Genomic DNA, 27,999 nt, shown 5'->3' on the forward strand with positions numbered 1-27,999 from the left:
AAGCACTTCACAAAGGAGTTATGTATTATTATCCCTGTTGAACAGATGGGAAAACTGGGGCACAAAGAAGTGCAGTGACTTGCCCAAGGTCACCCAGAAGATCAGTGGCAGAGCTATCCATTGGAATCCATTTTCTTTAAAGAGCTCAAAAAATGAAAATGCTTTTCCTGAAACTGCTTCAGGACCCTTTATAAAAGTTGGGAAGATTAAGACTTAGATTCAGCTACCCTGCTTCAAGATGAGTTCAGTCTTACTCTGCATGAAGTCCTATTGTTTCATTGGGGGGCCGGCTTGTAAAGAACAGTGCTACATGCCTTGAGGAAGGGTGAATCAGTCCCTCAAATATTAACTGAGAGCATTAAATGAGAAAGACAGGCACGATGGAGGAGGGGATGCTATTTTATATATTAAGAATATATACTTGTTTTGAGGTCCAGCAATAGGCGAGAGACAGAACAATTGAAGGTCTCTTGGTAAAGATAGAAGGGGTGAAAAAAAATAGGGGTAATGTCGCAGTATGGGTCTACTGTAGACTATCCAGTCAGGAAGGTGTTGGATAAGGAATAACAGAAATATCCAAAACACAAGACCTGATAGTAGTGGTGGACTTTAACTACCCAGACATCAGTTGGGAAAGAAATATGGCAAAACACAAAATTTGCAATAAGTTCCTGGAAGGTATCAGGGGAAACTTTTTGTTTCAGAAAGTGCAGGAAGTACCCAGAGGGACAGCCGTTTTAGGCTTGAGTCCGAGCAGCAGGGAGAAATTGGGAGCAAATACGAAGATGGAGGGCAATTTGGGTGATCGTGACTCTGAAATGATAAATTTCATGATTCTAAGGAAAGGAAGCAGTGAGAGCAAGAGAATAAGGACAATGGACTTCAAAAAATAGAAAACAAATTCGGAGAACTGATAGGTTAGGTCCCATGGGAAGGAAATCTAAGGGGAAAAGGAGTTCAGGAGGACTGGCAGATTCTTAAGAGATATTAAAGGCACATCTGAAAACTGTCTCAATGCGAAGAATAGTAAGTAAGAGTTCAATATGGCTCCCTCGGGTGCCCTTTAATGACCTCAAAATGACCTTGGCAAATAGGTCTGAAATCAACAAAATGAATTTCAGTAAAGAAAAGTGCTGTTGGAAGGAAAAATCAAATGCACAACTACAAAATGGTGAATAACTGGTTAGGTGGTAGTACTGCTGAAAAGGATCGGGGGGTTATCACAAATTGAATATGAGTCAACAGTGTGATGCAGTTGTGAAAAAGGCTAATATCCTAGGGTGCATTAAAAGGAGTGTCATTTATAAGACTTGGGAAGTCATCGTCCCACTCTACTCAGCACTGGTGAGGCCTCATCGGGAGTACTGTGTCCAATGCTGGGCGCCACACTTTAAGGAAGATGAGGACAAACTGGAGAGAGTACAGAGAAGAGCACCAAAAATTATAAAAAGTTTAGAAAACCTGACCTATGAGCAAAGGTTAAAAAACCTGGACATGTTCAGTATTGAGAAGAGAACCTGTTAAGTCTATAGATACAGTATGTTAAGGGCTGTTAGAAAGAGGACGGTGATGTTCACCAGGTCCACTGAAGGTAGGACAAGAAGTAATGGGCTTAATCTGCAGCAAGGGAAATTTAGGGAAAATGTTCTAGCTATAAAGGTAGTTAAACATTGGAATAGGCTTCCAATGGAATCCCCATAATTGTAGGGTTTTTTAAGAACAGATTGGACAACCGCCTGTCAGAAATGATCAAGGTATAGTCCTGCTTCAGCACAGGCGGCTGGACTTGATGGCTTCTCGAGGCCCCCTTCCCACCCTACATTTCTATGATTCATTGTCTTGACCCCTTTCTGTCTTCACCTTCTGCATACTGTAAAGAAAGGGAAATTGGAGTGTCGCATGGTTCAGCTGGGTGCTTGTCCCATTCCTTGTTGCTGCTACTGGGCAATGGGAGTGGCCAGGGGATTAGTTGTCACATGTTTGATGAAAGAGGGGAAGGAGAGATACAGTCTGCTTCCCATGCATGGTAGCCATTGCAAGGTCCATGTTTCATCTCTAACATACCCACCCTTTAATTAGGATGCTGGATCTCTGGGGTTTATACTGGTTGTCAGTTTTGGGGTCTGGAAGTGACTTTTCCCATATGGTGAAATTGACACAAAGCTGTATGGGTTTTTCATGTATTCAGGAGGTCTGTTTAGAGGTGGGGGATGTTGAATTACAATTATCATAACTTTGATGGGTTCAGAAGGGTCTAAATGAGGGCCCTAAATCCATTGAGCTGCTTGGCCATTAGTTCTGGACACACATGGCATGGCAAAGGGGGTATACCTCCATGTCTTCTGCATATTTTGGCTCCCCTCATCTCTCCTACCTCCAGCATGAAGGTGGGTCAGGATCCTAGAACTGAAGATGCATAGTTTTCACACTCACCCCAGATTTACAGTACGTAAGGGCCACCAGTGTCCATTGGTTCATGCTGGACCACCCTATCAGGTAGTTTGGGGTGGTTACCCCAGTCAGGTAATAAAGTCACGGCCTCTGCATTTAACCATATTACGGTGTCTGTGGCTCACTGTTTCCATGTTCACATCAATTGTTCGCTGCAAGTACTTTACCCAGCTCTCTCTAGTGATCTAGTTAGAGGACAGCCAAAACCAGCTTCTTTACGTGCTCAAGTAGTCTCCACTGAAATAACTGGCATACTCAAAGTCAAGCAGCTCAGACTGCATTGAAAAGACCTTTCAACTAATTTCATACTACATTTAAAACTGAAGTTATAGTTCAGATCATCTCAGATGATATACTGCCAATCTCCATCTATCTGGTCTAAGGCTGCAATGGAAGGACTTCAGTGCTTTTTAAATATTTTAAAATGTAATCAAAAAACTTCCTTAAAGTGTAGAGGCAGTGGTTCTATTATCACATAGATTGTAAAGCTGTGGCAGCTGTACGAAGGTATTTAATTCTGTTTATTTTCAGATACAACAGCATCTTGAGACTACCAAAGCCTGATTCAGTTTCAATCTTCCAATATGCACACAGGAGCAAATCCTGCTGCCTTAGCCCATTCAGCCATAGAGGTTCCTGCCTGCAGCAAAAGTGCTGCAGTTCCACTACAACATGGGGAGGGGGACATGATGCTGGGAATTTCAGCAATCTCTGTGCACTCTTTTGTGTAACAAAGTCCAGGTCCATTGGAGCTCTTTCTGCACTGATGGAGATGGTCTGGGAGAGGAACAAAACCAAGGCTGATGCATCAGTGATGAAACTCAGTCCCATGCTGGAGGCCACCAAAGTCTATACATCACTTAAGTCTCATGTAAGGATTGTGATGGTTTAAATGAAGCTTAAGGGATGCACAGATTCTGTGCTGGCCCTTTACATAGGGGTGAATTTCACCTTATGAGATTTCTTTCCTTTGGATTGTGGGGATACAACAAATTGCAGGTCCTCTGCAATTTAATTATCTCTGGGGAGTTTTCTCTCCATTCACTTCTGACTCCTAGAGGGTAGAATTTTGATATAATCCATGGATGGTATTTTAGCATGTTCACTATAACTTCTACTCATTTCATATTGCCCTTTAATGTAGATGCTGAACTTTGGAGAAGTGTGCTCTCTTTGCAATACCACAGTGAAAAATGTTACACTTAAGTCGCCATACTATAAAACTAACACAATCATGGTGCTGTTGTGATTATGATTCATGTTACCCCCTTACAAGACCCAGTTTAAGAGCTATATCATGTTTCCCTCCATGGTATGACAGGAGAATTATTAAGGTTATTTGCTTCTGATCTCAGGAAAAGACAGTTTTGGATAAGCATTTTCTCCTCCCAACTGATCCATGGTGTGGCACTGGAGTCATCTGCAAATGAAGCTAACTGACTAGCCTCCCTATTAGTGTAATAATTATCCCCAAAAGGATGTGCTAGCTCAGAGAGAAGATGATGAAAGAAATTCTGGTGTAAACACATTTTAGAAATGTACTTTCCTTGTGACTCTTTCGCAAAATAAGACTGCTCCTCACTGGTGAAGATAATAGCTGGAAACACAGAATAAATTAAAGCTGCCAAATCAAGAATTCAAGTTAAGAACCCACAGATGGACTGGTAATAATACATGTGAAAGCCATGGAACTGAATCAGCTCTCAACTAGGGGAGCTGCCAAAATATTTTGTGGCCAGTTATCCTCTAGGAAACAGTCCTACAGTCAGTTTTTTCCTATCTGCCTGAAGAAAAACTTGTTTTACATAAAAACTTAAATCTTTCTTTAACAGTGTTTGTCCACTACTGCATTATGCTAATCTATGATTGCTAGCTAAGCCCAAGTCACCAGCTGCTCAGAGCAGGCAAAACATATCTAAAGTCCATTCTTCATTCACTTACCTCTGCTTTGCAGCTCAGCTGTAAGTTGCCTTTCTAAGCTCTCTCTCAGTTCTCTCTCTCTACAAAGCTCCATCTTTAACTCTTTCTTTTCCTGTTGTATCTGTTTTTCCTGGACTCGTGCGTTGTCCACAGCTACTTTCAGTAGACCCTAAAAGCACACACATACATCAGCCTTGTGAAAAATGACATTTAATCTCAATGGTAGCATAAAACATCATCATTTGATCCTATCTGTGTGAGAGAATAGAAAAAATTATGACAGGAAACTTGTATACTTTTGCACACAACTGAGGAGATTAGGCAGCTATATCATATTCTATATTCTATGAGAAACTTTGGGGTGTGGACTCATTCAAAATAGCTTTTCCAAATTGATCCCATTGAGGTTTTTTATCACACAAAAATGAAACTTAAGTAAAAGACATATGAGGACTCAAGAAACACAAACATAGAGAAATTGCATATATGTATACGCATATTCTGTCCAATCGGGGGAAAAAACCTGAAGAGAGACATATTACTGCTGTTCTGAAAAGTTTAACTCTTGCACTGCATTTTAAACAAACTATCAAGTGTAGTTAGCATTCTTCGGTTTGCTTCAAAAAAATCTCATTAAAATAGATCTGATTTTACAGATTAGTCTGAATCCATAGGAATATGATTTTGTAGAATGTATGAATTACTAAATAAATGGAATGCTGCATGTTCATTCTTTATGAGTTAATTTATCATTATGTATCTCTGGTCCCGATAATTTACCTGAATGTTGGTTAATAGAGTTTCTACTGATGATAAACCGTCAGCAAAAAGAAATGGTGCAGGGAATCCAGGAGGCAAGGTCTGTCCAGCCAGTTGGACTTTATCTAAGGTTGGTTTCATTACTGGAATAGCAATTTGGACCTCTTCTGTAAAGACATATTAGAAAGCAACATCAGAAAGTTAATATATTGGCAATGGCAACCTTCTTATACAGGCAGGTGACTGAAATGTTTAAAGGCCAGGACTTAATTCACCTTGAAATCAACTCATAACTATTATAGCAAAATTGGCATTGTTTGTCTTACAGCAACAAGGATTGTGATTATGGTAAGGCTGAAAAATAGAACAAGTTAAAGAAAAATCATGCTGAGCAGCCTGGAGGAGGTGCACAAATATTGTTATACCCCAGATGTCAGTATATTACAGAATTATAGCTCTGTTACTCAGGTCACTAGATCTGGACGGTTTATCAGAGAACAATGAAAAATAGGGTTTTTCTGTTACAACCAAAGAAATCCTCTATAGTCAGGGAATTTATCATTTCTCCTTCCCTTTAATTTTCTCCTCCCAGAGTCAACAGTATAATCAACTCAGTTATTCCCTCTTGCCTGGATGACACTGAGTCTCAGTTGTAGGTGAAATGTCAGTGCAGATTTTCCTACAGAGTATCTTGCTATTGTCATCCTTTTTGGTGTTCAGCATTAGCTAAACATGTTTTGAGTATTTTAGGTGAGTTGTTTTATCTAGGGTAAAAAGAGAAAGGGTGTATTCTGAAGTAAGTCAGGCACTGGAAAGGGGGCAGTAACATGGTAGAGTAGGGGGAATCCCTGCTCCTGCAATTTACAATAGGTAGCCAAACTGGTGTGTCTTTTATAAATTGCAGGATCCTGGCCCAATATCGTATTCCCTGTTTGACAGGCAACACATTGCCCCTCCATGATGTAAAAAGTTAATCTCCAGAAAAGCAACATCATTTAAAAATATTTTTCACCAATCTGTCTGAGCCCCAAACTTTTATTTTTTTTATGAATTAACACTGTCACTAATGAATATTGCAGAGCAGTAGTTTTCAACCTGTGGTCTGCAGACCTCTCAGGGTCCACAGCCTATGTCTAAGATTTCCAAAGGGATCTGCACCGCCATTCAAAAATTTTTAGGAATCCACAAATGAATAACATTTGAAAACCCCTGTTGCAGAGCAATCAGTGACATATTACCTCTTTTTAAACCCTGCTCTACACATACTGGCTTTAAGTATCAAGCTTACTGCTGAAACCTATAAAACAAAAATCTTCCGTCAGTTATTTTACATCAGGTGTTGTGTTGTACGTTCTTTGAATCTGCAATGTCTAGAAATATATCTCTGTAGTGTTCCTGTGGAATCCATGAAACATCCCTTTAATTCCTTTGGCAGTTGCAGAAGTTATAAGAACATCTTCACAGCAATTGCTTTTTAGTAAAGCTTGAAACTAATATATTGATCATAAATTCATGATGCATGTGTTTTCTAAAGGCAATTGCACAACCAATCCTGAGAGTTTCATTTGTCAAGTGCCTTGGTCATATTAATTCTAAGATTTACAATTAGATCAGATCACATTTACAGGGCTTTCCCCCCCACCATTTAAAAAAAAAATCCAGAGGGAATCAGTACATTGGTTACAAATACTATGACAGAAATTAACCTGCAGGTCTTTACATTGGTAATATTATATAGCTTGAAAAACAAATTCCTTAGGCATCTCTTGAACAAGCTAACGTGTTACGTTTCTGAAATACATTTGCTGACAACTAAGCCAGGAGTGCTAGGAGTCTTCTTGTATTTGTTGAAATCTATGCTAGGGAGTATTTTGTCTTCACTGTGTGAGAGCATTAAATGGAACATCTTCACAACGATGCCTCAAGTATTAATAACAACAAAAGACTACAACATATTCACATCTTTGTAGAAGCTGGATTTATGTCATATAAATTATCTATTTTTAAACAACTGTGGTTATATATTCAGACCACTGCGTTCTTACTGATTCAAAGACTATATACCGTTTCTCCTGTTTAAATATTTTATATAAGAAGTAGAAATCTTAAAATTAATTGATTAGCTGTTGCATATGATATTACACAGAAATGACGTTTAAGCTACAGAGTTAAGGCAGACTAAACAAAAGTGGCATCTCAAAAGGAGAGCAATACATAAAGTATGCATAACAGAAAACTGTAACAGCTTTAAAATATCTAGAAATCTCTCCTACTTGGAGATGAAAGTAATACTATTAAATTGGCTGAAAGGAAAATTACTATTGACTGTGAAGACAGGTTTCATGGTCTATGGTTTGTAATGTTGCTATACAGTAGATTGAAGTTTCAAAATAGTATTACTCTTCTTTAAAGAGATAGACACAGCTAAATTAGGTGCTGCTTGCTGCAGTGAGGATCAAATGCAAAAAGAATCATATTTCATCAGACCTAGTCAACACCAGGAAAATAAATAGAAATATAAGAGGTATGCAGGCAATGATTCATTTTGATAATCTGGCCCAAGAGAGACACATAGAGACAGCACACAGATCTAAGCTTCTACCAAAAGACAAATAGGACACAGAGGGTGGGAATTGGGATGACAGTGTAGCAGAGGTCACATCGATTTTCAGCAGCAGTTTTCACACAGATGAGATAACCCTGGACTCTATTTGGCCCATTGTTCATATCCTACCTGTCCCACAAGCAATAAATTTCCTAGTCCCAGAAAAAGGGCAGTAAAGAAGAAGGATTCTACTTATGACTCCTTATGATTAAGTTTTTGTGCTAACCAAACATGCTTTGCAGACCAAGGTCACATTGCATGTTAAAGTCTGTAATAGCTGAAAACTAGTAGAAGCATATTATGTTTTAGCGTATATGGGTGGAAACTGTCAAACCATTCATCATTTTTTTCTGATTGAAATCACACGCTGCAAAGATGAATGATAAATGCATTAGAAATCTATTTCAATCTTGTAATAGGTCTTCACATCTGAATGGTGTCTACATTTTGTGCACAGCCTGAATAAGTGCACACAAAGGCAGAAATTTATTAGCGAGGCTTGGGAAATCCTAATTGACAAAGTAATTAAAAAGTGGGCAAGTGCTGGAAGCATATTTTGTGGGTTAAATAAGTACATCTTTTTATAGTAAAAGGAGAAAAGGTTTTGACTGAAACATTTTGAATTTAAAGCCCACTAGAACTGTACATATTAAAAGCAGCATTCATACATATAAAACAATAGAATAAACAAGAAATACAACTGGGTACACTACTATCTAACCAAGGACACAAAACCTTTCCATTTATTGAGGCAAAGTGAAGCCTGCTTTTATTGAGCCTGTTTGTTAAACCTGGCACACTTTGTAATAGCATTCAGGAGTCCATTTAGAGGGCAAGTCTTTTTATTTTAATTTCTAGCTTGGGGCTGTGCTGACTAGACATAAAGGAGGGCAAGAATTATATTTGCAGAAAAGAAATATACAGTAAATACCAAGAATGAATTGAATGCTACTCCTGAAAATTACATTTTAGATGGCTAAAAAATTTTCTGTAGATCCAACAGACCACTGTAGTTCATCTTCTGGCTCACCAGTCTCTTGCCCAGTCCTCATTGCAAAGTGAAACGCCAGCCTATGGACTAAAAAATCAGGACTGGGAATAGGTGCTATGTGACCAGTCTCCAACCTGACAGTGCAGTGCACTACCAATAGGCTAGTCAGTATTTTTATTAAAGAAGAAACCTGCTAGTTAAGCACATTCTTTTAACTCTGTGTGATATGCACCTCACACACTTGATAGACCACGAGTATGAAAACAATCTAGTTCCCTTCTATTCACATCCTAAAACATTATTTATAAGCCCACCAAGCTGGCACCCGTTGCTCCTGATTGGCTAACGTCTACACACATCTGATTAATTTTGTTACTCTATCTCCCCAAGCCAAGCAGCTACAGTGAGAGCCTCAAAGGGTTTACAATTGAAGCGAGGCGACAAACGTGGGTCTGGGTTGGGGAGGCATGGTAAAAAAAAATACTTCTGTAGGGCTTAGCCCTAGGTTGTCAGAACTAGCACAAATGTAATCAGTTGGGAAACTCTACCAGCAACATTGGGGCTGACGCAGCTGCACTAGCCCAGAAGACTATGTGTGACCATAAGCGCCCCCTTGATGCCAAGTGGCAGAGAGCCCACCATACATTAACTCATATCAGGTCTGACACACACAACACACAGTTGTCATAATATTTATCTAAAAGCAGCCATATAAGGGATCATACATAAACTGGTGACACACTGGGGCTGACAAATCATTGTGTGATGTATGTATGGGTAGTCTAGTGACAGGGTTTTTTTTTTTTAATATGTGCGTGCTGTAAATATGGTCTTAAAAAACCCTGTGTTTGGGAGGCAGAGCATGCAGGAAGCCTGACAAAGCAATGTGGATTTCCAGTCTGACCAGTTTGATTACAGACAGAGGACAATGAATGTATATTTACATACATATAAGGTAACCAATATCATCAAGCAAACAAGCGGAGGAAACAACTTAGTAAACATGCCAGGGGACATAGTCTGCACCTCAGGATACCTTCCTGGCTCTCACAGTGGAGACAATTGAGTGTGGGTAACATAAGGGGAGGAAAAAAAGCCTTTTTTTAGTTATCCACCATGTAGGGCGCAGCACCTTATGAGTCTGTGAAAGTTGGAGCCTCTTGGCCTGAAAGGAAGGAGCAGCTGGTAACTAGCTTAAGTGAGAAACTGTTGTAGCAAAGATATAACTTCCTAGACTTAAGTTTTAGTCCCTAGCGTTTGTAACCATACCAGTCTCTTTTTCTCTTGCTTCGTATCACTTCAATTTCTGGTCTTTATTAATAATGCTATGTAGGCAATGTGCCCTGCTTGTGATGGACAAAGACTTCTCAAAGGTTGTCAAGAAGAAATTAAGAATAATCATGATAGTGATAACTCTTTGTATATTTTTTCTCCAAGTGATGAAGTGGTGGAAACTACATCCTTACAAGAAAGCTGTAGATAGTTGTGGTGTTCTTTGAATGGGGGACGGGATTGAAGATATAGTTACAAATACTTATTTTCCTTCTGCACTGACTTACTGGGATACATTAAAATGTCCACTACTGAAAACATTGTTCCCTTTCAACATTTTTTTTAAATCAAATTGCACCCTATTTTAGGGTCAGGTCCCATATGTTTCATTAAAAGAAAAATATTCTGCAGCAGTGTATTCTCTCCTGTACCTATTTAAGAAAAGATGCCTGCAGTTGTATACAGTAGGAGGTGTAAAACACAGGAATCATAGAATCATAAAATATCAAGGTTGGAAGGGACTTCAGGAGGTCATCTAGTCCAACTCCCTGCTCAAAGCAGGACCGATCCCCGACTAAATCATCCCAGCCAGGGCTTTGTCAAGCCTGACCTTAAAAACTTCTAGGGAAGGAGATTCCACCACCTCCCTAGGTAACGCATTCCAGTGTTTCACCACCCTCCTAGTGAAAAAGTTTTTCCTAATATCCAACCTAAATCTCCCCCACTGCAACTTGAGACCATTACTCCTTGTTCTGTCATCTGCTACCACTGAGAACAGTCTAGAGCCATCCTCTTTGGAACCCCCTTTCAGGTAGTTGAAAGCAGCTATCAAATCCCCCCTCATTCTTCTCTTCTGAAGACTAAACATCCCCAGTTCCCTCAGCCTCTCCTCATAAGTCATGTGTTCCAGACCCCTAATCATTTTTGTTGCCCTCCGTTGGACTCTTTCCAATTTTTCCACATCCTTCTTGTAGTGTGGGGCCCAAAACTGGACACAGTACTCCAGATGAGGCCTCACCAGTGTTGAATAGAGGGGAATGATCACGTCCCTCGATCTGCTGGCAATGCCCCTACTTATACATCCCAAAATGCCATTGGCCTTCTTGGCAACAAGGGCACACTGTTGACTCATATCCAACTTCTTGTCCACTGTAACCCCTAGGTCCTTTTCTTCAGAACTGCTGCCGAGCCATTCGGTCCCTAGTCTGTAGCGGTGCATTGGATTCTTCCGTCCTAAGTGCAGGACTCTGCACGTGTCCTTGTTGAACCTCATCAGATTTCTTTTGGCCCAATCGTCCAATTTGTCTAGGTCCCTCTGTATCCTATCCCTACCCTCCAGTGTATCTACCACTCCTGCCAGTTTAGTGTCATCTGCAAACTTGCTGAGGTGCAATCCACACCATCCTCCAGATCATTTATGAAGATATTGAACAAAACCGGCCCCAGGACCGACCCCTGGGGCACTCCACTTGATACCGGCTGCCAACTAGACATGGAGCCATTGATCACGACCCGTTGAGCCCGACAATCTAGCCAGCTTTCTATCTACCTTATAGTCCATTCATCCAGCCCATACTTCTTTAACTTGCTGGCAAGAATACTGTGGGAGACCGTGTCAAAAGCTTTGCTAAAGTCAAGGAACAACACGTCCACTGCTTTCCCTTCATCCACAGAGCCAGTTATCTCATCATAGAAGGCAATTAGATTAGTCAGGCATGATTTGCCCTTGGTGAATCCATGCTGACTGTTCCTGATCACTTTCCTCTCCTCTAAGTGCTTCAGAATTGATTCCTTGAGGACCTGCTCCATGATTTTTCCAGGGATTGAGGTGAGGCTGACTGGCCTGTAGTTCCCAGGATCCTCCTTCTTCCCTTTTTTAAAGATGGACACTACATTAGCCTTTTTCCAGTCATCTGGGACCTCCCCCGATCGCCATGAGTTTTCAAAGATAATGGCCAATGGCTCTGCAATCACATCCGCCAACTCCTTTACACTCTCGGATGCAACGCATCCGGCCCCATGGACTTGTGCTCGTCCAGCTTTTCTAAATAGTCCCGAACCACTTCTTTCTCCACAGAGGGCTGGTCACCTCCTCCCTACTGCCCAGTGCAGTAGTCTGGGAGCTGACCTTGTTCGTGAAGACAGAGGCAAAAAAAGCATTGAGTACATTAGCTTGTTCCACATCCTCTGTCACGAGGTTGCCTCCCTCATTCAGTAAGGGGCCCACACTTTCCTTGACTTTCTTCTTGTTGCTGACATACCCGAAGAAACCCTTCTTGTTACTCTTAACATCTCTTGCTAGCTGCAACTCCAGGTGTGATTTGGCCTTCCTGATTTCACTCCTGCAAGCCTGAGCAATATTTTCATACTCATCCCTGGTCATTTGTCCAATCTTCCACTTCTTGGAAGCTTCTTTTTTGTATTTAAGAGCAGCAAGGATTTCACTGTTAAGCCAAGCTAGTCGCCTGCCATATTTACTATTCTTTCTACACATCGGGATGGTTTGTCCCTGTAACCTCAATAAGGATTCTTTAAAATACAGCCAGCTCTCCTGGACTCCTTTCCCCCGCATGTTATTCTCCCAGGGGATCTTGCCCATCAGTTCCCTGAGGGAGTCAAAGTCTGCTTTTCTGAAGTCCAGGGTCTGTATTCTGCTGCTCTCCTTTCTTCCTTGTGTTAGGATCCTGAACTCGACCATTTCATGGTCACTGCCTCCCAGGTTCCCATCCACTTTTGCTTCCCCTACTAATTCTTCCCGGTTTGTGAGCAGCAGGTCAAGAAGAGCTCTGCTTTGCACCTACCTTTTAGAAGAACTGAACACCTACAACTCTGACTGAAGTCAATGGACACTGCTGACTAGTACTACTGTGTCAAAAATATCTAGTCTCCCTGTACACAGATTTAGGCCCTGATCCTCCAAAGGGGTGCACCCACAAGGATACTTATGCCTCAAAGTCAGTGGAACTCTTGACAATTTATTTTAGTAGGATTCTCATCAAGCTGAGGGTTGACGCCTGTGGATCCTCGTGTAGGCTCAGGCCCTCAAACTCATGCAGGGCTGTTTATCAGAATGAAGATTTTGTTTGATTTTTTTTTTTAATCTTGGCAGCTCCAATGTGTCCTTAGTAAGCCATGGGATCCGTTTCCACTGTGGAACAGATAGTAAAGAAGATGTGTTTATTTCAAACATGCATGGAATATATATGAAGTCTGCAAAGACAGTTATCTGTCTGCAATGACTTAACCGCTCTGCAAACCGTCATTGCTTCTCTGCCAGGAGGTGAGCAGTTCTTTTCATCAATGAGAAAAGTGCTGCCGCCTCCTAACCTGGCACAAGTCAGAGAAATTTACTGCTTTAAGCATGTGATTCAGGTGCCAAATTTAAAGTAACTCCTCTTTTTTTTTTCTTTCTTAATTACGCTCCCTGAATGCAGAAGCTCAATGAGGGCAATTGGGGTGCAGCTGATTATTCCAGTACACCAGCTTTAAATCGAACTTGGGTCCATTTAAAAAAGGGCTCTATATCACTTTATGTCACAATAGTGTTTTTCACTAGTGCACTTTACAATAAAAACCCCCCTCACTTTAACCATAAAACTTAACCATTATGTGTGAATTTTCTGGATGCCCTAAAAGCTTTGGAAGCTAGCATAAAACAGTAAAGCCAGCTATCCTCCACATCACCTTATTCAGTTCTCTTGTGCTTTTCATCCACTCACTCTAAAAAATCAATTTATTTTGTTTTGAAGAAGTGTTGAATAAAACCTTGTAATTGTTTTCAGCACATCCAGGGGAAAACGTAGATCACTTCTATAACACTTGAAGCAATCTGAAGGCTTAAGAAAAGCAGACTATTTGCAGTAGTAAATAAAAGAGAGAAAATAGTATAAGCAATGCATATACTGCCCTTTCTATAGAGCTGTTTTCAGGAGTTATGAGGGTACATTTACCAGGAGGATTTTATAAAGTAGGCACTTAGGAAGTATTTCAGTGGAAATACGAGTCAGAGATAGCCCTGGAATGGAAAACTTGACTAGAATAGGTTGAAATAACAATTTGCAATTTGTCTTTAGCTGTACACTCTTTAACCAGGGACACATGGATAATTATACAGATTTGACATTTACATCAATGGGCTCTCATTAGTGACACTGAACATTATACCTATTTATAGTTGCACATATTTAAAAGATACTTGGCACTTACAGTAAAAATGCGGGGGGTTTATTAATTTAAAGCTTAACAAGGAAAGAATCAAAGTTAGATGATATTTATTTTGCAATATTGAATAAGAAACTGAGGAACAATGCATACTGTTTGCTGGTGTCAAGCCTGGGAAATGGTCTTGCGAGGTGCTTTACAAATAGCTTGAGTGCAAAACTCGACATGCAGGGTTTAATAAAAATAAACGTCAAAAAAATCCCATCACCACCTGGGTACGGTCCTGTTCTTTAACAAAACTCCTAAGTACAAACAAATTCTACTCATACAATAGCCACTTCCTATAAAATACTTACCAAACAATATATTAAATAATATCCTACTATTTACTTTCATATTTAGGTTCTAATAGGAATTATGCAGCTTTTGTAATTTGGATGCTGAGTTTTGAACTGATGTTACCTTAATGGACCTTTACAAAGCAGTCCTTAATCCTACATGAAAACTCAAGTACTATCAAATTTTATTTGCCAAATGACAACTTTCTGAAGCTTTATTAAAATAACAGGCACCCGCTAGTAATATTAACCTTGCCACTCTCCCACACAAATATACAATTATTATTTCTAGTGACCAACTACAAAAGCAAGGATTTGAACTATGCTGTAAAAGCCAAGAACGCTTTTAACACAAAGCTTTCCAAAGATCTCACCATTGTGGATCAGAGGGATGCAAAGCAAGAGGGGGAAAAAAACTCTGGTGCCTACAAAATCTTTCTGTATTAACTCTTTCCTATTCAAATTGACATGTGCTTCTCATGGTAAGGTTTAGGTTTCACTCCTGTCAAACTATTCTTCCACTGAGATTTAAACTATCAGATGAGGTTGGGTGAGTAAAACTTGCCAAGAAAAAAAAAAACTTAAATTTTCTTGGCAGATTCAGCCTTTTTCTATTAATGTTGAGATTATTTCTTCAACTATTTTGTTGCAAATATTTATGACTCCATATGGAGCAACAGATGTTTAAGGGAAGGCATGGCAGAAAAGACTTCTTTTTCAGCAATTACTCTACCACTTGTTGTCATACTGTAGGTGTTTTTAAGTGCCTCTCTTTGCTCACTGCCCTGTCCTCTCACATACTGTAAGAACGTCAGTTTACATAATTAGTATAATAACTTCAGGCCCTATCTATACACAGAGGGGAGTAGTACAACAGGCGGTAAAGATCAGGGAGGATGGGGAACTACATGCATCGTTCCCTCAACCCTATTGGAAAATCTGCTCAGAAATTAATATAGTGCAAAGCTATATTAGCTCCTTAGTGGAGGAAACCGTCCCCTCATGCCTTTAAGAGATATTCTAGGGGCTACACCCAGCGGCGGAAGCCATACCAGGAGCCATGCTGACAGGGAACCAAAGCAGACCAAGAGGTATCCAGGGGACATAAGGTTTTAGACTTTGAATTCTTTCTTTCAGAGGAGTTGCCTGCTGTGATGTAATCAGAAGGTTCTAAGAAAACATCAGGGGATAAAATTTAAAGCAATTCCCTTTCTCGACCCTGAACCAAAAGAGGCAGTGATCTGGCTATTCATTAACATCTCATTCACTGTAATAATAATTTGGTTGTTTACCACATATAAACAACATATTTTTGTAAAGGTTTTCCATTTTGCCACCATATTCTTTCTCTTTAGACCTTTCTTCCATAGTATCTATGGCAACAATGTTATCAAACAGAAGCAAGGCTGCAATATTTTAGATAATGCAGTGCTAACCTTTTAAGAGTAACAAAACTTCAATAATTTAAAACTAAAAATCAAGTTGGGAAAATTTCAATATTTTTCTTATTTGCAATAGCAAATCTACTGTATAGATCCTTCCTGATCCCCATGACATCCAGGGCCTAATTTTAACCCAACATTGCATACATGTTTACACTCCTACTTGGCACCCACACAGTTTCATCTGAAACGTTGGGGATTTGGACACAAAACTAGCTAAATAAATGCATCACAAGTTGTCTACCTAGCCAAGTGTCCATACAAATCCCAGCTTTGTATGCGCATGTGGTTGTGTGCTGAAAACAGTCCTTCATTGGCTCCTGTGAAGTCTATGCTACTAATCTCTGTTCAAAACAGACTGGAATCAAGACACTTGGTATCTTCCAGGGTTCAGAAGTAATCAAATCTGCCACAGGGAAATCTAACAGGCTGTGATATTATTCTTGTAGAAAAGAATGATAAGGAACATCATCATTCCTTGACATCAAAACATGGAGACTGGATATGTCTACACAGCCCAGGTTGACAGACTCAAGTTAGTGAAACTCACAGGTAGAGCTCTGAAGCATAGGGAGTGGGTGGACTTTGGAGCCCAAGCTCCAGCCCAAGTTGCAACTTTAAAGTACTGTCTACACAGCTATTTTTACAGCAGTGTTAGCAAGATAACCACCAGTTGGCACCTCTAGGTGCAACCAGAATATAAATAATAATTAGTAATTACAAACCTCACAAAAAAATTCCCTTCTAGGTAACGAGTGCAAGCATTATTTTGTGATAGATTTGTTTCATATATAAACACTTTACATTAGATAGTTTATGATAACACACTTGATATCTCATCTCTTAAAATGGTGCCCTACTACTATCATTATTAATTATTATTATTATTATTATTATTGTTAAGTTCTATTTTTAATGTAGGTGCATCAACAGCAGTTAAACTTTCAGAATCCTTCAAAATATCTGAAGCAGTCTGAAGACTGTATTTCCTACTCCTGGGTAATTATTTCTGTTGTATTAAGGTTTATTTTACAACTGTATGAAATAGGTTATAAAGAACAATTCTGCTATTATGTCCTCCGCTGCTTAGGCTTCATAAATATTATATCCCACACCATACATTAAAGCCAAGCAGTGGAGAAAATAAGAGTGGTAGTAATCTCCTCCACTGATGTAAAGTACCCTTAATAAAATAGGGGTGTATAACAGTCAGGAACAAATTACTCAGGTCTGCTTTAATAAAATAGTACCCTTAAAGCAGTATTATTCTTAAGGTACTGACATTCCCATTGGTGCTGCAACTGTATCCTTTCAAAGCAGTATAGCCTGTTAAAATAGCAAGATATCTTTTTGCAATAGAGTGTTTGTGTCCAAGCAGATAGAAGGTTTGTAGAGAATGCATCCAGGGAGCCATAAAACTGGTGGGAAACATATTTCTCTGTGGTATTTTAGTACTTTGAAAAATTCAATCACTGGGAAAAAATGTTTTGCTGTAAACATCTGAAGAGCCTTATAAAAGCAATGGCTTCCCACAGCACCTGCTTAAATAATTTTAAGAGATGGAATATGTCTTTGCTTATCTTCTAAAACTCATAGAGAGCTTCTCCTATTAATTTCCCTGGTGCTGTCAGGCCAGGGCATTTTTAATCAGGAAATAATTATTAGTGGAAATAGGGGGAAATTCCCTAGCATGATTATTACATTTTTAAAATCAAGCAAGTCTCAAAAGTGATTACTAGAAAATCCTTTACAATATGATTTGGACTCTACTTTTGGCGTTATTTAGAAGTGTATGTATACACAATAAGAATGATCTTTCCACAGTTTCCTTGCTGTAACACAGGGAAGGAATTCTAAACATGGCCAAAAAGGAGAATAGCATTCTGTTCATATATTCCAGCATTTTAATATACTCTATCTTAGTCATGCATTGGTTTTACATACACTCACAGACATGAAACATGAGGCATTATTTCCTTCTGAGTTTACCTGCTATCATCTTTAATTTAATAGGTAAAGTAGAGATGCTATGTCATGGACACTGCCAGTAGCATGCCTGACATAGAAAGGCCTCAGGCTGCAACCTTATTAAAAGTTTACATTTTATTAAACTTCAGAGTAAAACTTAAATTACCTACCAGCTCCTCAATCCCTACAGGCTTTTTATCTTCTGTAGACTACTAAGTCCTATGGGAATCTAGTCATCTGGACCTAGGGCTACCAGATAACAACTGTGAAAAAACGGGGACAGTGGGTGGGGGGTAATAGGCACCTATATACAAAAAAGTCCCCAAAAACAGGACTGTCCCTTTAAAAACGGAACATCTGGTCACCCTATCTGGACCCTAACATTGTAAGTATCCAACCTGGCCTTTTTCCTGGGAGGAGGCTCTCGTTCACCTATGGTGGACGACTTATGCTAGCACCTGATCACAATTATGCTTTAATCACAGTGGAGAACTGTGAAATTTCCAATTTATTTTTATAAAGAAATATGCGTGATTCAGTTTCCCTCTCACTTTGTACTGTTACTCACCAGGTAATAAAGGTGGCAAAGGGTTAACTTCTTTCTTGAAATAAGAGGAGCTATTCAATAACTGATGAGAAGTCACTTAGTATGAAAGGGCTATCAGTAACTATCATCACGAGGAGGAAATAACTGCAAATCTCTAGACAGGTAAACAAATTTGCAGAAGTACCACTCCCGGGGGAAGTTGCATATACAGGTTTTGACCAGGTTCGAGAGTCCCAGCAGACAAAGGACCAGGAATTGTATAAAGTGGGCAGCCCGCTATAGAGGCGGAGTCATCCTCATTGGATCCAAGAATTCATGAGACTTTAACCAAGAGCAACAAATCCTGCTGGAATGGTTTGAAGGACGTTGAAACCTACCAGGGTTTCCATGTGGAAGACTGATGACAGCTGGTAAAACAGGCATGCATATAGGGTTACTGTCTTCAAGATTTGTTTTCCCTGTAATGCTTTTGTTCTCAATAAATACTTTGCTTTGTGAAGGGTGGCTGGTCACTGGCTAACCCTGTCACAGCCCATGGAGACAGCAGGACAACAACTGCTGTGTGAAACTCAGACTTGCTAAAGTGATCACCGTGACCTGGAGGAGGCACTTGCCACCTAATTCCCAATCTGGAAAGAGAGCAATGAAAGTTCCTGCCTGGACAAATGTGACAGCTCCAGGCCTGAAATATGAGTGGGGGGGAAGAGTGCTCTCAAGGAGCCCACAAAGGGGTCAGAGGTGCTGTTATTCCAGAACGGTGACAGCTCCTCCCTCCTCCAGTCCACAATGCTTGAGTTTGGATTAATACTCTGAACCATAGGCTCTCCTACCACAAGGCTGCCCTATTCTTAAAGCTTTGACATTAAATCTCAGTAACAGGATGACTAGTGGGCTCAAATATGTCAGTACTACAACAGCTTCCAGTTACTAATTTTCAGTTACTAATTTGTCAGTCTCTAAGGTGCCACAACTATTCCTTTTCTTTTTGCAGTTACTAAGAGCTTCCTATGTTTATAACAAAGTCAGGGCAGAACTCTCTCACCAAACAATCCTCACGTGCTACTCCAGAGAAAGGCAAACTCTTCCTATCTCTCAGCTAATCTGCCAAAATGGAAAATTCCTTCCTGACCCAAGTGGTCGATGGGATCAGTATATCAATAAAACCAATGTGAATGTGAGCAAGAGTCAAATGTTCAAACCTTACTGCTTTACAATCTGGTAACTGCTCAGGCTACTGGTTCCCAACTCATTCCATGCTCTTTAACAAGGTTAGTACCTACCAGAGACCCCCTAGTGAGGGAAGGAGAGTAGAAAGAAAAACCTGAGCAGGAAGAAGATACACCTCCCCCTCTCCCCGATACACACATCTTGACCTCTATCTGTTATATCCACAGGTGAAACAGAGAGTCACGATGGGTTTAGTCATGGGAAGGGAGGAGGCTACCTACTTCCTCCTGGCATCACCCTGGTCGGGGCATTGTAAACACTGTACACAACAGTGAATGGCAAGTATACAATTTTTTATCTGAATATGTCATTGGAGTTTCAGAGTAGCAGCTGTGTAGGTCTGTATCCACAAAAAGAACAGGATACCATTAACTTGGGTTTGAATAGAGACTTGGAGTGGCTGGGTCATTACACATATTGAATCTATTTCCTTAAGTTAAGTATCCTCACACCTTCTTGTCAACTGTCTAAATGGGCCATCTTGATTATCACTACAAAAGTTTTTTTCTCCTGCTGATAATAGCTCATCGTAACTAATTAGCCTCTCACAGTTTGTATGGCAACTGCCAACTTCTCTGTTTCTGTATATATATACTTACTCTATGTTCCATTCTATGCATCTGACGAAGTGAGCTGTAGCTCACTTAGCTTATGCTCTAATAAATTGGTTAGTCTCTAAGGTGCCACAAGTCCTCCTTTTCTTTTTGTCATTGGAGTGAAGCTTACAAGAAGTGGAAGGTTGGACATATGACCAGGGAAGAGTATAAAAATATTGCTCGGGCATGTAGGAATGAAATCAGGAGGGCCAAATCGCACCTGGAGTTGCAGCTAGCAAGAGATGTCAAGAGTAACAAGAAGGGTTTCTTCAGGTATGTTGGCAACAAGAAGAAAGCCAAGGAAAGTGTGGGCCCCTTACTGAATGAGGGAGGCAACCTAGTGAGAGAGGATGTGGAAAAAGCTAATGTGCTCAATGCTTTTTTTGCCTCTGTCTTCACTAACAAGGACAGCTCCCAGACTGCTGCGCTGGGCATTGCAACATGGGGAGTAGATGGCCAGCCCTCTGTGGAGAAAGAGGTGGTTAGGGACTATTTAGAAAAGCTGGACGTGCACAAGTCCATGGGGCCGGACGAGTTGCATCCGAGAGTGCTAAAGGAATTGGCGGATGTGATTGCAGAGCCATTGGCCATTATCTTTGAAAACTCATGGCGAACGGGGGAAGTCCCAGATGACTGGAAAAAGGCTAATGTAGTGCCAATCTTTAAAAAAGGGAAGAAGGAGGATCCTGGAACTACAGGCCGGTCAGCCTCACCTCAGTCCCCGGAAAAATCATGGAGCAGGTCCTCAAGGAATCAATCCTGAAGCACTTACACGAGAGTAAAGTGATCAGGAACAGTCAGCATGGATTCACCAAGGGAAGGTCATGCCTGACTAATCTAATCGCCTTCTATGATGAGATTACTGATTCTGTGGATGAAGGGAAAGCAGTGGATGTATTGTTTCTTGACTTTAGCAAAGCTTTTGATGCTGTCTCCCACAGTATTCTTGTCAGCAAGTTAAAGAAGTATGGGCTGGATGAATGGACTATAAGGTAGATAGAAAGCTGGCTAGATTGTCGGGCTCAACGGGTCGTGATCAATGGCTCCATGTCTAGTTGGCAGCCGGTATCAAGTGGAGTGCCCCAGGGGTCGGTCCTGGGGCCGGTTTTGTTCAATATCTTCATAAATGATCTGGAGGATGGTGTGGATTGCACTCTTAGCAAATTTGCGGATGATACTAAACTGGGAGGAGTGGTAGATACGTTGGAGGGCAGAGATAGGATACAGAGGGACCTAGACAAATTGGAGGATTGGGCCAAAAGAAACCTGATGAGGTTCAATAAGGATAAGTGCAGGGTCCTGCACTTAGGACGGAAGAATCCAATGCACAGCTACAGACTAGGGACCGAATGGCTAGGCAGCAGTTCTGCGGAAAAGGACCTAGGGGTTACAGTGGACGAGAAGCTGGATATGAGTCAGCAGTGTGCCCTTGTTGCCAAGAAGGCCAATGGCATTTTGGGATGTATAAGTAGGGGCATAGCGAGCAGATCGAGGGACGTGATCGTTCCCCTCTATTCGACATTGGTAAGGCCTCATCTGGAGTACTGTGTCCAGTTTTGGGCCCCACACTACAAGAAGGATGTGGATAAACTGGAGAGAGTCCAGCGAAGGGCAACAAAAATGATTAGGGGTTTGGAACACATGACCTATGAGGAGAGGCTGAGGGAACTGGGATTGTTTAGTCTGCAGAAGAGAAGAATGAGGGGGGATTTGATAGCTGCTTTCAACTACCTGAGAGGTGGTTCCAAAGAGGATGGTTCTAGACTATTCTCAGTGGTAGAAGATGACAGGACAAGGAGTAATGGTCTCAAGTTGCAGTGGGGGAGGTTTAGGTTGGATATTAGGAAAAACTTTTTCACTAGGAGGGTGGTGAAACACTGGAATGCGTTACCTAGGGAGGTGGTAGAATCTCCTTCCTTAGAAGTTTTTAAGGTCAGGCTTGACAAAGCCCTGGCTGGGATGATTTAATTGGGGATTGGTCCTGCTTTGAGCAGGGGGTTGGACTAGATGACCTCCTGAGGTCCCTTCCAACCCTGATATTCTATGATTCTATGATTCCCTGTACATCAAAAAGTGTATCAGATGGAACATCCCTTAACTAATAACAAATTAAAAAAAGAAAAGGAGTACTTGTGGCACCTTAGAGACTAACCAATTTATTTGAGAATAAGCTTTCGTGAGCTACAGCTCACTTCATCGGATGCAACAAATTAAAAGATATTTTACATGCTAATAGCTAAGATCAAGGATCCTAGGCTTTTCCTGTAACATTTGATGGCCTAAACAATTAAAAGAGTGCAGGGAGGTGAATTTCTAGGAGTTGATCAAAAACAATGTTTATTACGTTTCAGAAAAAAGTTAGTTACCTGGTAGGCCCTGACTCCCTACTGTCTTTCTCTCTGTGTAGGCCCTAAAGGCCCATATGGGTCTCTGTGCCCAATTAGCTATGCCCTAGGCCTCAAACTGCAAGCCAACATGAGGAGAAACAGACTCTTCTTTCTGTGGGATGCTTATGTTAATGTTTGGCAGTAAAGCTCAGCCCCACATGTACATTCCATTAATAATGTGCCAACATCTGCTGCATGCAAAACACAAACACCTGAGCTCCGGTCTTGAGAGGTAAATGAAGGATGAATAGTATTAACTATTTTGTTCAAACACATTTATAATGATGAAATGCTCGCATATCTTCCGTCACTGGTTTGGTGTTACTTTTTAAACAGCTATGCAATAGGGGAGTTTAGCGGAGTCTGAGTTTTGCTGATCTTTTTCAAGTTTCATGAAGTATTTTCCATTAAGGTAGGCTATTATTTTTCAAGGGAAGTTAAAAAAAACACACGAGAGACATTTCTTATAAATGGAAACCTTTACATTCTTGTTTAAAATTAGTTCTTGCCTGGATTCTAGATTACAGGGGAATATAATTTTAAAAAATAACTACTCATGCAGACATGCATCATCCAAAAGTACAGAAATTGTGGCACATTGATGCAAGTGATCCTTTAGTGGGGCATTTCCCAGGTAAGGTGGGGAGTATATTATCTCAAGTAATATTGTTTGATATTTGTAAACTGTATTAATTTTTCTATTTGGTGGATAAATGCAAACCATCCGTTTAATTTTCAGGGTTTTTTTTAACACTACTACTACTCATGGGTTTTAATAACCAATCCTTTGTAAACTGACTGGCTCATTTCAGAAGTATTATATTCCCCCTGCTTTGACACTGCACACCACTTGGGTGAATGGCTGACATATCCGTTCATTATAGTGCAGGAAAATGAAGCTTAATGAATCCCACCCAATAGTAGCATACTGTATCCATGTGTATGCCATCTTACAGTTTCCCCTGTAAAATTGAAGTGTTTGCTCAGAAATTTCTCTCTTGAAAGGACCTTTTATTTTTTGTAATGTTTAACAGCCTTTTTTCTGCTCTTGTCGCCCTTCAGTGTTGCTCAGATGGCAATCTTTTATTTCTTGTGCAAACTCATTTGGATGATACAGGATGGGCTAAAGCTGTGTGTTGCTATTTAGAGTGTAAAATATGTAAAACAGTTCTTACACACTTGAGCAAACACAATGAAACGTAAATTTTTAATTGAAGATTATTAAAAAGACAGGGCTGTGTTTTCTAAACTGAAAGTAGTATTCTTGAAATCAGAATCATCAGATTTTTTAAAATTCTGAAACGTCTTGATGCTGTTCACATTGCCTCTTGAGTGCCAATGGTTTTACAAAGGTTTTTGCAACCCAGTGCAACAAAAAGTAGCTGGGAAGCTTGTGCAAACATGCAAGTCACTAGTCACTCAGTCCCCAAGCAACCATTAAGTACTGGATCAGAAAGTTATCAATCTTGATTGTTACCCGTAAATGAATTTTTAAACATTTGTTACAAAAAGTGGAAAAAAAAATCAGAGGCCACTCACTGTTCAGCTTAATGAAATAGCATGTAACCTCTCAAACAATTGTTCTCAACAACAAAAGTTCTTAATTTCATGACCTAGCTTGTTTGGGTTAATATGCTTTAATAAAAACTATTGACTGGAAATGCAAGTTGTACTATTTCTGACACAATTTCCCACGTAAATTGATCACTCAGTTTGGAGCTAAAAGAATTAAGGAACTCTTCCTGTAATTTACCTGCACTGATAAATATTTGACCCTTTGCCCAAAGAAAACCTTTCAAAAATAAGACTGTCCAGAAAAACTAATGTGGAAAAAAATAAAATAAAGGAAGCAGCAATCAAAATAATCTTGGATCCAAGCTAAGTATCTGCTGCATGGGTGCTAAATGCAACCGATTGGATTTTAGGTACTCGCACCTTACAAGACACAAATGATATAAATGATTAAATTGGAATCAAGTCCACTGGGCCAAATTGTGCTCATCTTATTCGTATGAGAAAGTCCCATTGATTTCATTAGGTCAGTGGGCCCGAAGGGTACATGTACATGGATATAAAAGACTCATGGCACAGCCACGGGTGGCCCAGGTCAGCTGACTCGTGTTTGCAGGGCTTGGGCTATGGAGCTAAAAATTGTGGTGTAAGACATTTGGGCTCGGGCTGGAGCCTGAGGTCTGGGACCCTCCAGCCTCACAGTGTCCGAGAGCTCAGACTCCCGTCTTAGACCAAACATCTACACAACAATCTTTCAGTCCTGGAGCCCGAGTTCTGCAAATCCAAGTCATCTTACCTGAGCCAGCTGAGGGTTTTTATCCCTGTGTAGACATACTCTAAGAGACACCATTGGAATTACTCGTGTGAAAAAGGTAACTTGATTTAATTCTCATTTTTCTTTCTCAAAAAAAATCTAGATTGTTCCTGAAATGTAGGCAATAGGAACTGATAATCTCTATTAAGTGGCAGTATGAAGAACCCTCATTAGCTTGAAATACATGGATTATCAGTCAAAAAAGAAATAAGCATGGAGCAGATGAAAATGGCAATCTGCTATAATTACGAATAATGTTACGTGCATGACTGTATCTCAAGAACTGTTACAGGATACTTGTAAAAACAAATTAATTTATATTCAGTCTAAAATAACGTGGTCCATTACAATGATGTATTTTGGAGCAGGAAATGTCACTTGTTATGTCTCACATTGTTTCTGGTCTATCCAGTGAATCGATATTTATTTTGCTTTTTAAAAAGTGCAAATTTTTGCTTGCAAGTACCAAAAATTTATATTGTATAAAACTCAAGTTCTACTTCAAATTCTTTCCTCTAAAATGCATAGTTGATATAAATTGGATGTTTATTACTCACTTTGTATGAACAATTGCCTTTTTTCCCCAGGTACATTTGTTAAAAGTTACATAAAAACAATGAGCCAAATTCTCCTCTCAATTACATCTATTCAGCTCCACTGAAGTCAATGAATTTGCACCAGAATAACTAAGAAAAAAATTCAGCTCACTATTCCAAATATAGCTGAAAACACGTATTACTTTATCTTTAATTCTTTCTCAGCTATTCTTCATCAGGCAAGAAATAGCACATATGCTGCTAGGCAGTCAGGACCAGAGATAGGAACAGAAATAATGGATATGCTACATCCACTCAGTTAGTTGGAGTCAAATTCTGCATTCAGTGTACATGCGCAGTTCCCACCTAAGATTAGTGCAAAGGTTTCCACTGACTTTCCTGGGCAAAAAATTGGTTTCATTTTCTTTAATGGGAGTTGTGTGCACTAACTTTCCCATGAATAATCTGTTTACAAACATATTACATGTATTCACAAACACACAAAGAAGAGTCCAGTAGAATGTCTTAAGTAATCCTAGCTAGGGGGAAACTCTATTCAGAATTCAGAGTAGCAGCTGTGTTAGTCTGTATTCGCAAAAAGAAAAGGAGGACTTGTGGCACCTTAGAGACTAACCAATTTATTTGAGCATAAGCTTTCGTGAGCTACAGCTCACTTCATATTCAGAATGGAAGACAAATTGTCTTGATGCGCTACAATGTGTGAACTGAAGTTCTGGTTATAGGAGACCACTGCTTATGGTGAAGTTGCATTACATTCGGGTTTACTGTATTTTGATTATGTCTTTCTCAACAGAACTAGCATGAAAAATCATTCATCTCAAAGACTGCAATGTGCATCTGCAGGTAGGAACAAGGTTGAGTATCCCTTGTCTGCCATTCCCCAAGAAATTATAGTTTAGGGCTTGTAAGTGGGAAAATGCTCTGTTTAAGATTTAAACCAATGTTTTCAGAAATATCATATATTGTCTTTATTGCTGAAATAACAACCCCCACCCCAAAATATAATAGCAAGTAATGCGCTCATTGCCCTTGGCAGCATCATTAAACTGGGCAGTGAACTACTTCAAATAGCTGAGAGTGTTAAACATTAGTTCTGCCTTAAGTAGGTTGATTTTAACAGCCAAATGTGCACTGTAGTCTATCTGAGCAGTAAAAGCACCTTTCAAACTTCATTTTACAGAAATGTTAATTACCAGAACAAACCATTGAAGGCAATAAATAAATAAATAAATAAAAGTAATTATTTCAACAGATGAAAGGAAACAGTAAATTAAGGCTTCTGGTTTAAGAGTGGTGCACCAACATATCTGTTTTAAGGAAATGTCATTAGCTGAAGGCACCATGGAGATGTTAATCTTTTCATGTTTTTCTCTCTTTTGTCTTTTAAACATGAGACTGGGGTGTAAGAAAGAGCTTTAAATCTTTAGTCAACATGTGATAAGCCTCAGAAATACTTTACTGAAAAACAGCAACATAATGGTTTCGAAATGTCTAGTTGTCTATTATGATGACACCTAGGAAGACATTACAATACTGTGGCTTAGTGAGACCAAAAATAAGATATGTGGGCTTCTTTTAAGTTTATCAGATGACTGGTAAATAAAATAAAAAATTATACAATTTGGAAAGGCAAGCCATATCAGAAGTGAAATACTTTAATGTGTTTTGATCTAGTAACTTCTATACAAATGCAGTATGAGAGAGAAGAATGAAAAGAGAGGGGGGGAAGGGGCAGTCTTGTGTAGTGATTCCCTTTGCTACCAATGTGTGTCCCTGTAAATATATATATTTTTTTAATGTTAAGTGAGGAAGGCAAGAGACTAAGACATTAGAAATATGGAAATTTAAACTAATGCTATTTCAGTTCATTAGAAATTATTACCTCGAGAAAATCTTGTCAAATGAAGAATATTAAACTCTTTGAAACATGAAATACATTTTAACATATAGTGATTTTTGTGTATGTTAGTGTTGTTGGCACAATTTAGGACTCTGCTTAGAAAATTTTGTCTTTGGCTTCCAAGAAACATTGATTCCAAGAGGAATTTCAGAAACATTTTTAAAGAATTTTTAAAATAAAATTGAGATTCTGATTTCTGTGTAGAGGACTCAAATATTGCTCATTATTAAGAAATACTTTGATATAAATGAGGATTTGAAAATAATTTCATTTCTTTATACTTCGCTGCATATGCTTTCTCAAATTAGCCATTCATCCAGATCTTTAAATGGGTAATTTCTCTCATATGTTTGTGAGTGCAACCAGGTGTACATGCAAACTTTCCTGGTGCAATTTTGGAGGCTGTTTTGAAAATTTGACTCAAATGTCAGGGCAGATTCAGTGAATGTGACTCACTGTGTGTGGGAAGGTGGAAATCCCAATTAATTAACAGAAATTGGCAAATGTTTTTTGTTAATCATTTTACACTTATTACAGTTGTTTGATCTTGTC

General features: G+C 39.6%; 1 protein-coding gene across 7 annotated transcripts in view; it reads right to left on the bottom strand.

The window, feature by feature from the left end:
- DACH2 (dachshund family transcription factor 2) overlaps window positions 1-27,999 on the bottom strand; it is a 480,235-nt gene that overhangs the window by 19,566 nt on the left and 432,670 nt on the right. For all 7 annotated transcript variants that reach the window (XM_074964449.1, XM_074964452.1, XM_074964446.1 and 4 more), the window contains 2 exons: window positions 5,152-5,297; window positions 4,393-4,540 (listed from right to left, as the gene is read on the bottom strand). In XM_074964449.1, the coding sequence (XP_074820550.1) occupies window positions 4,393-4,540; window positions 5,152-5,297 (294 nt within the window). The remainder of the gene's footprint in view (window positions 1-4,392; window positions 4,541-5,151; window positions 5,298-27,999) is intronic.

This window comes from Natator depressus, chromosome 9, assembly GCF_965152275.1.
Source record: "Natator depressus isolate rNatDep1 chromosome 9, rNatDep2.hap1, whole genome shotgun sequence".
Taxonomy (NCBI): domain Eukaryota; kingdom Metazoa; phylum Chordata; order Testudines; family Cheloniidae; genus Natator; species Natator depressus.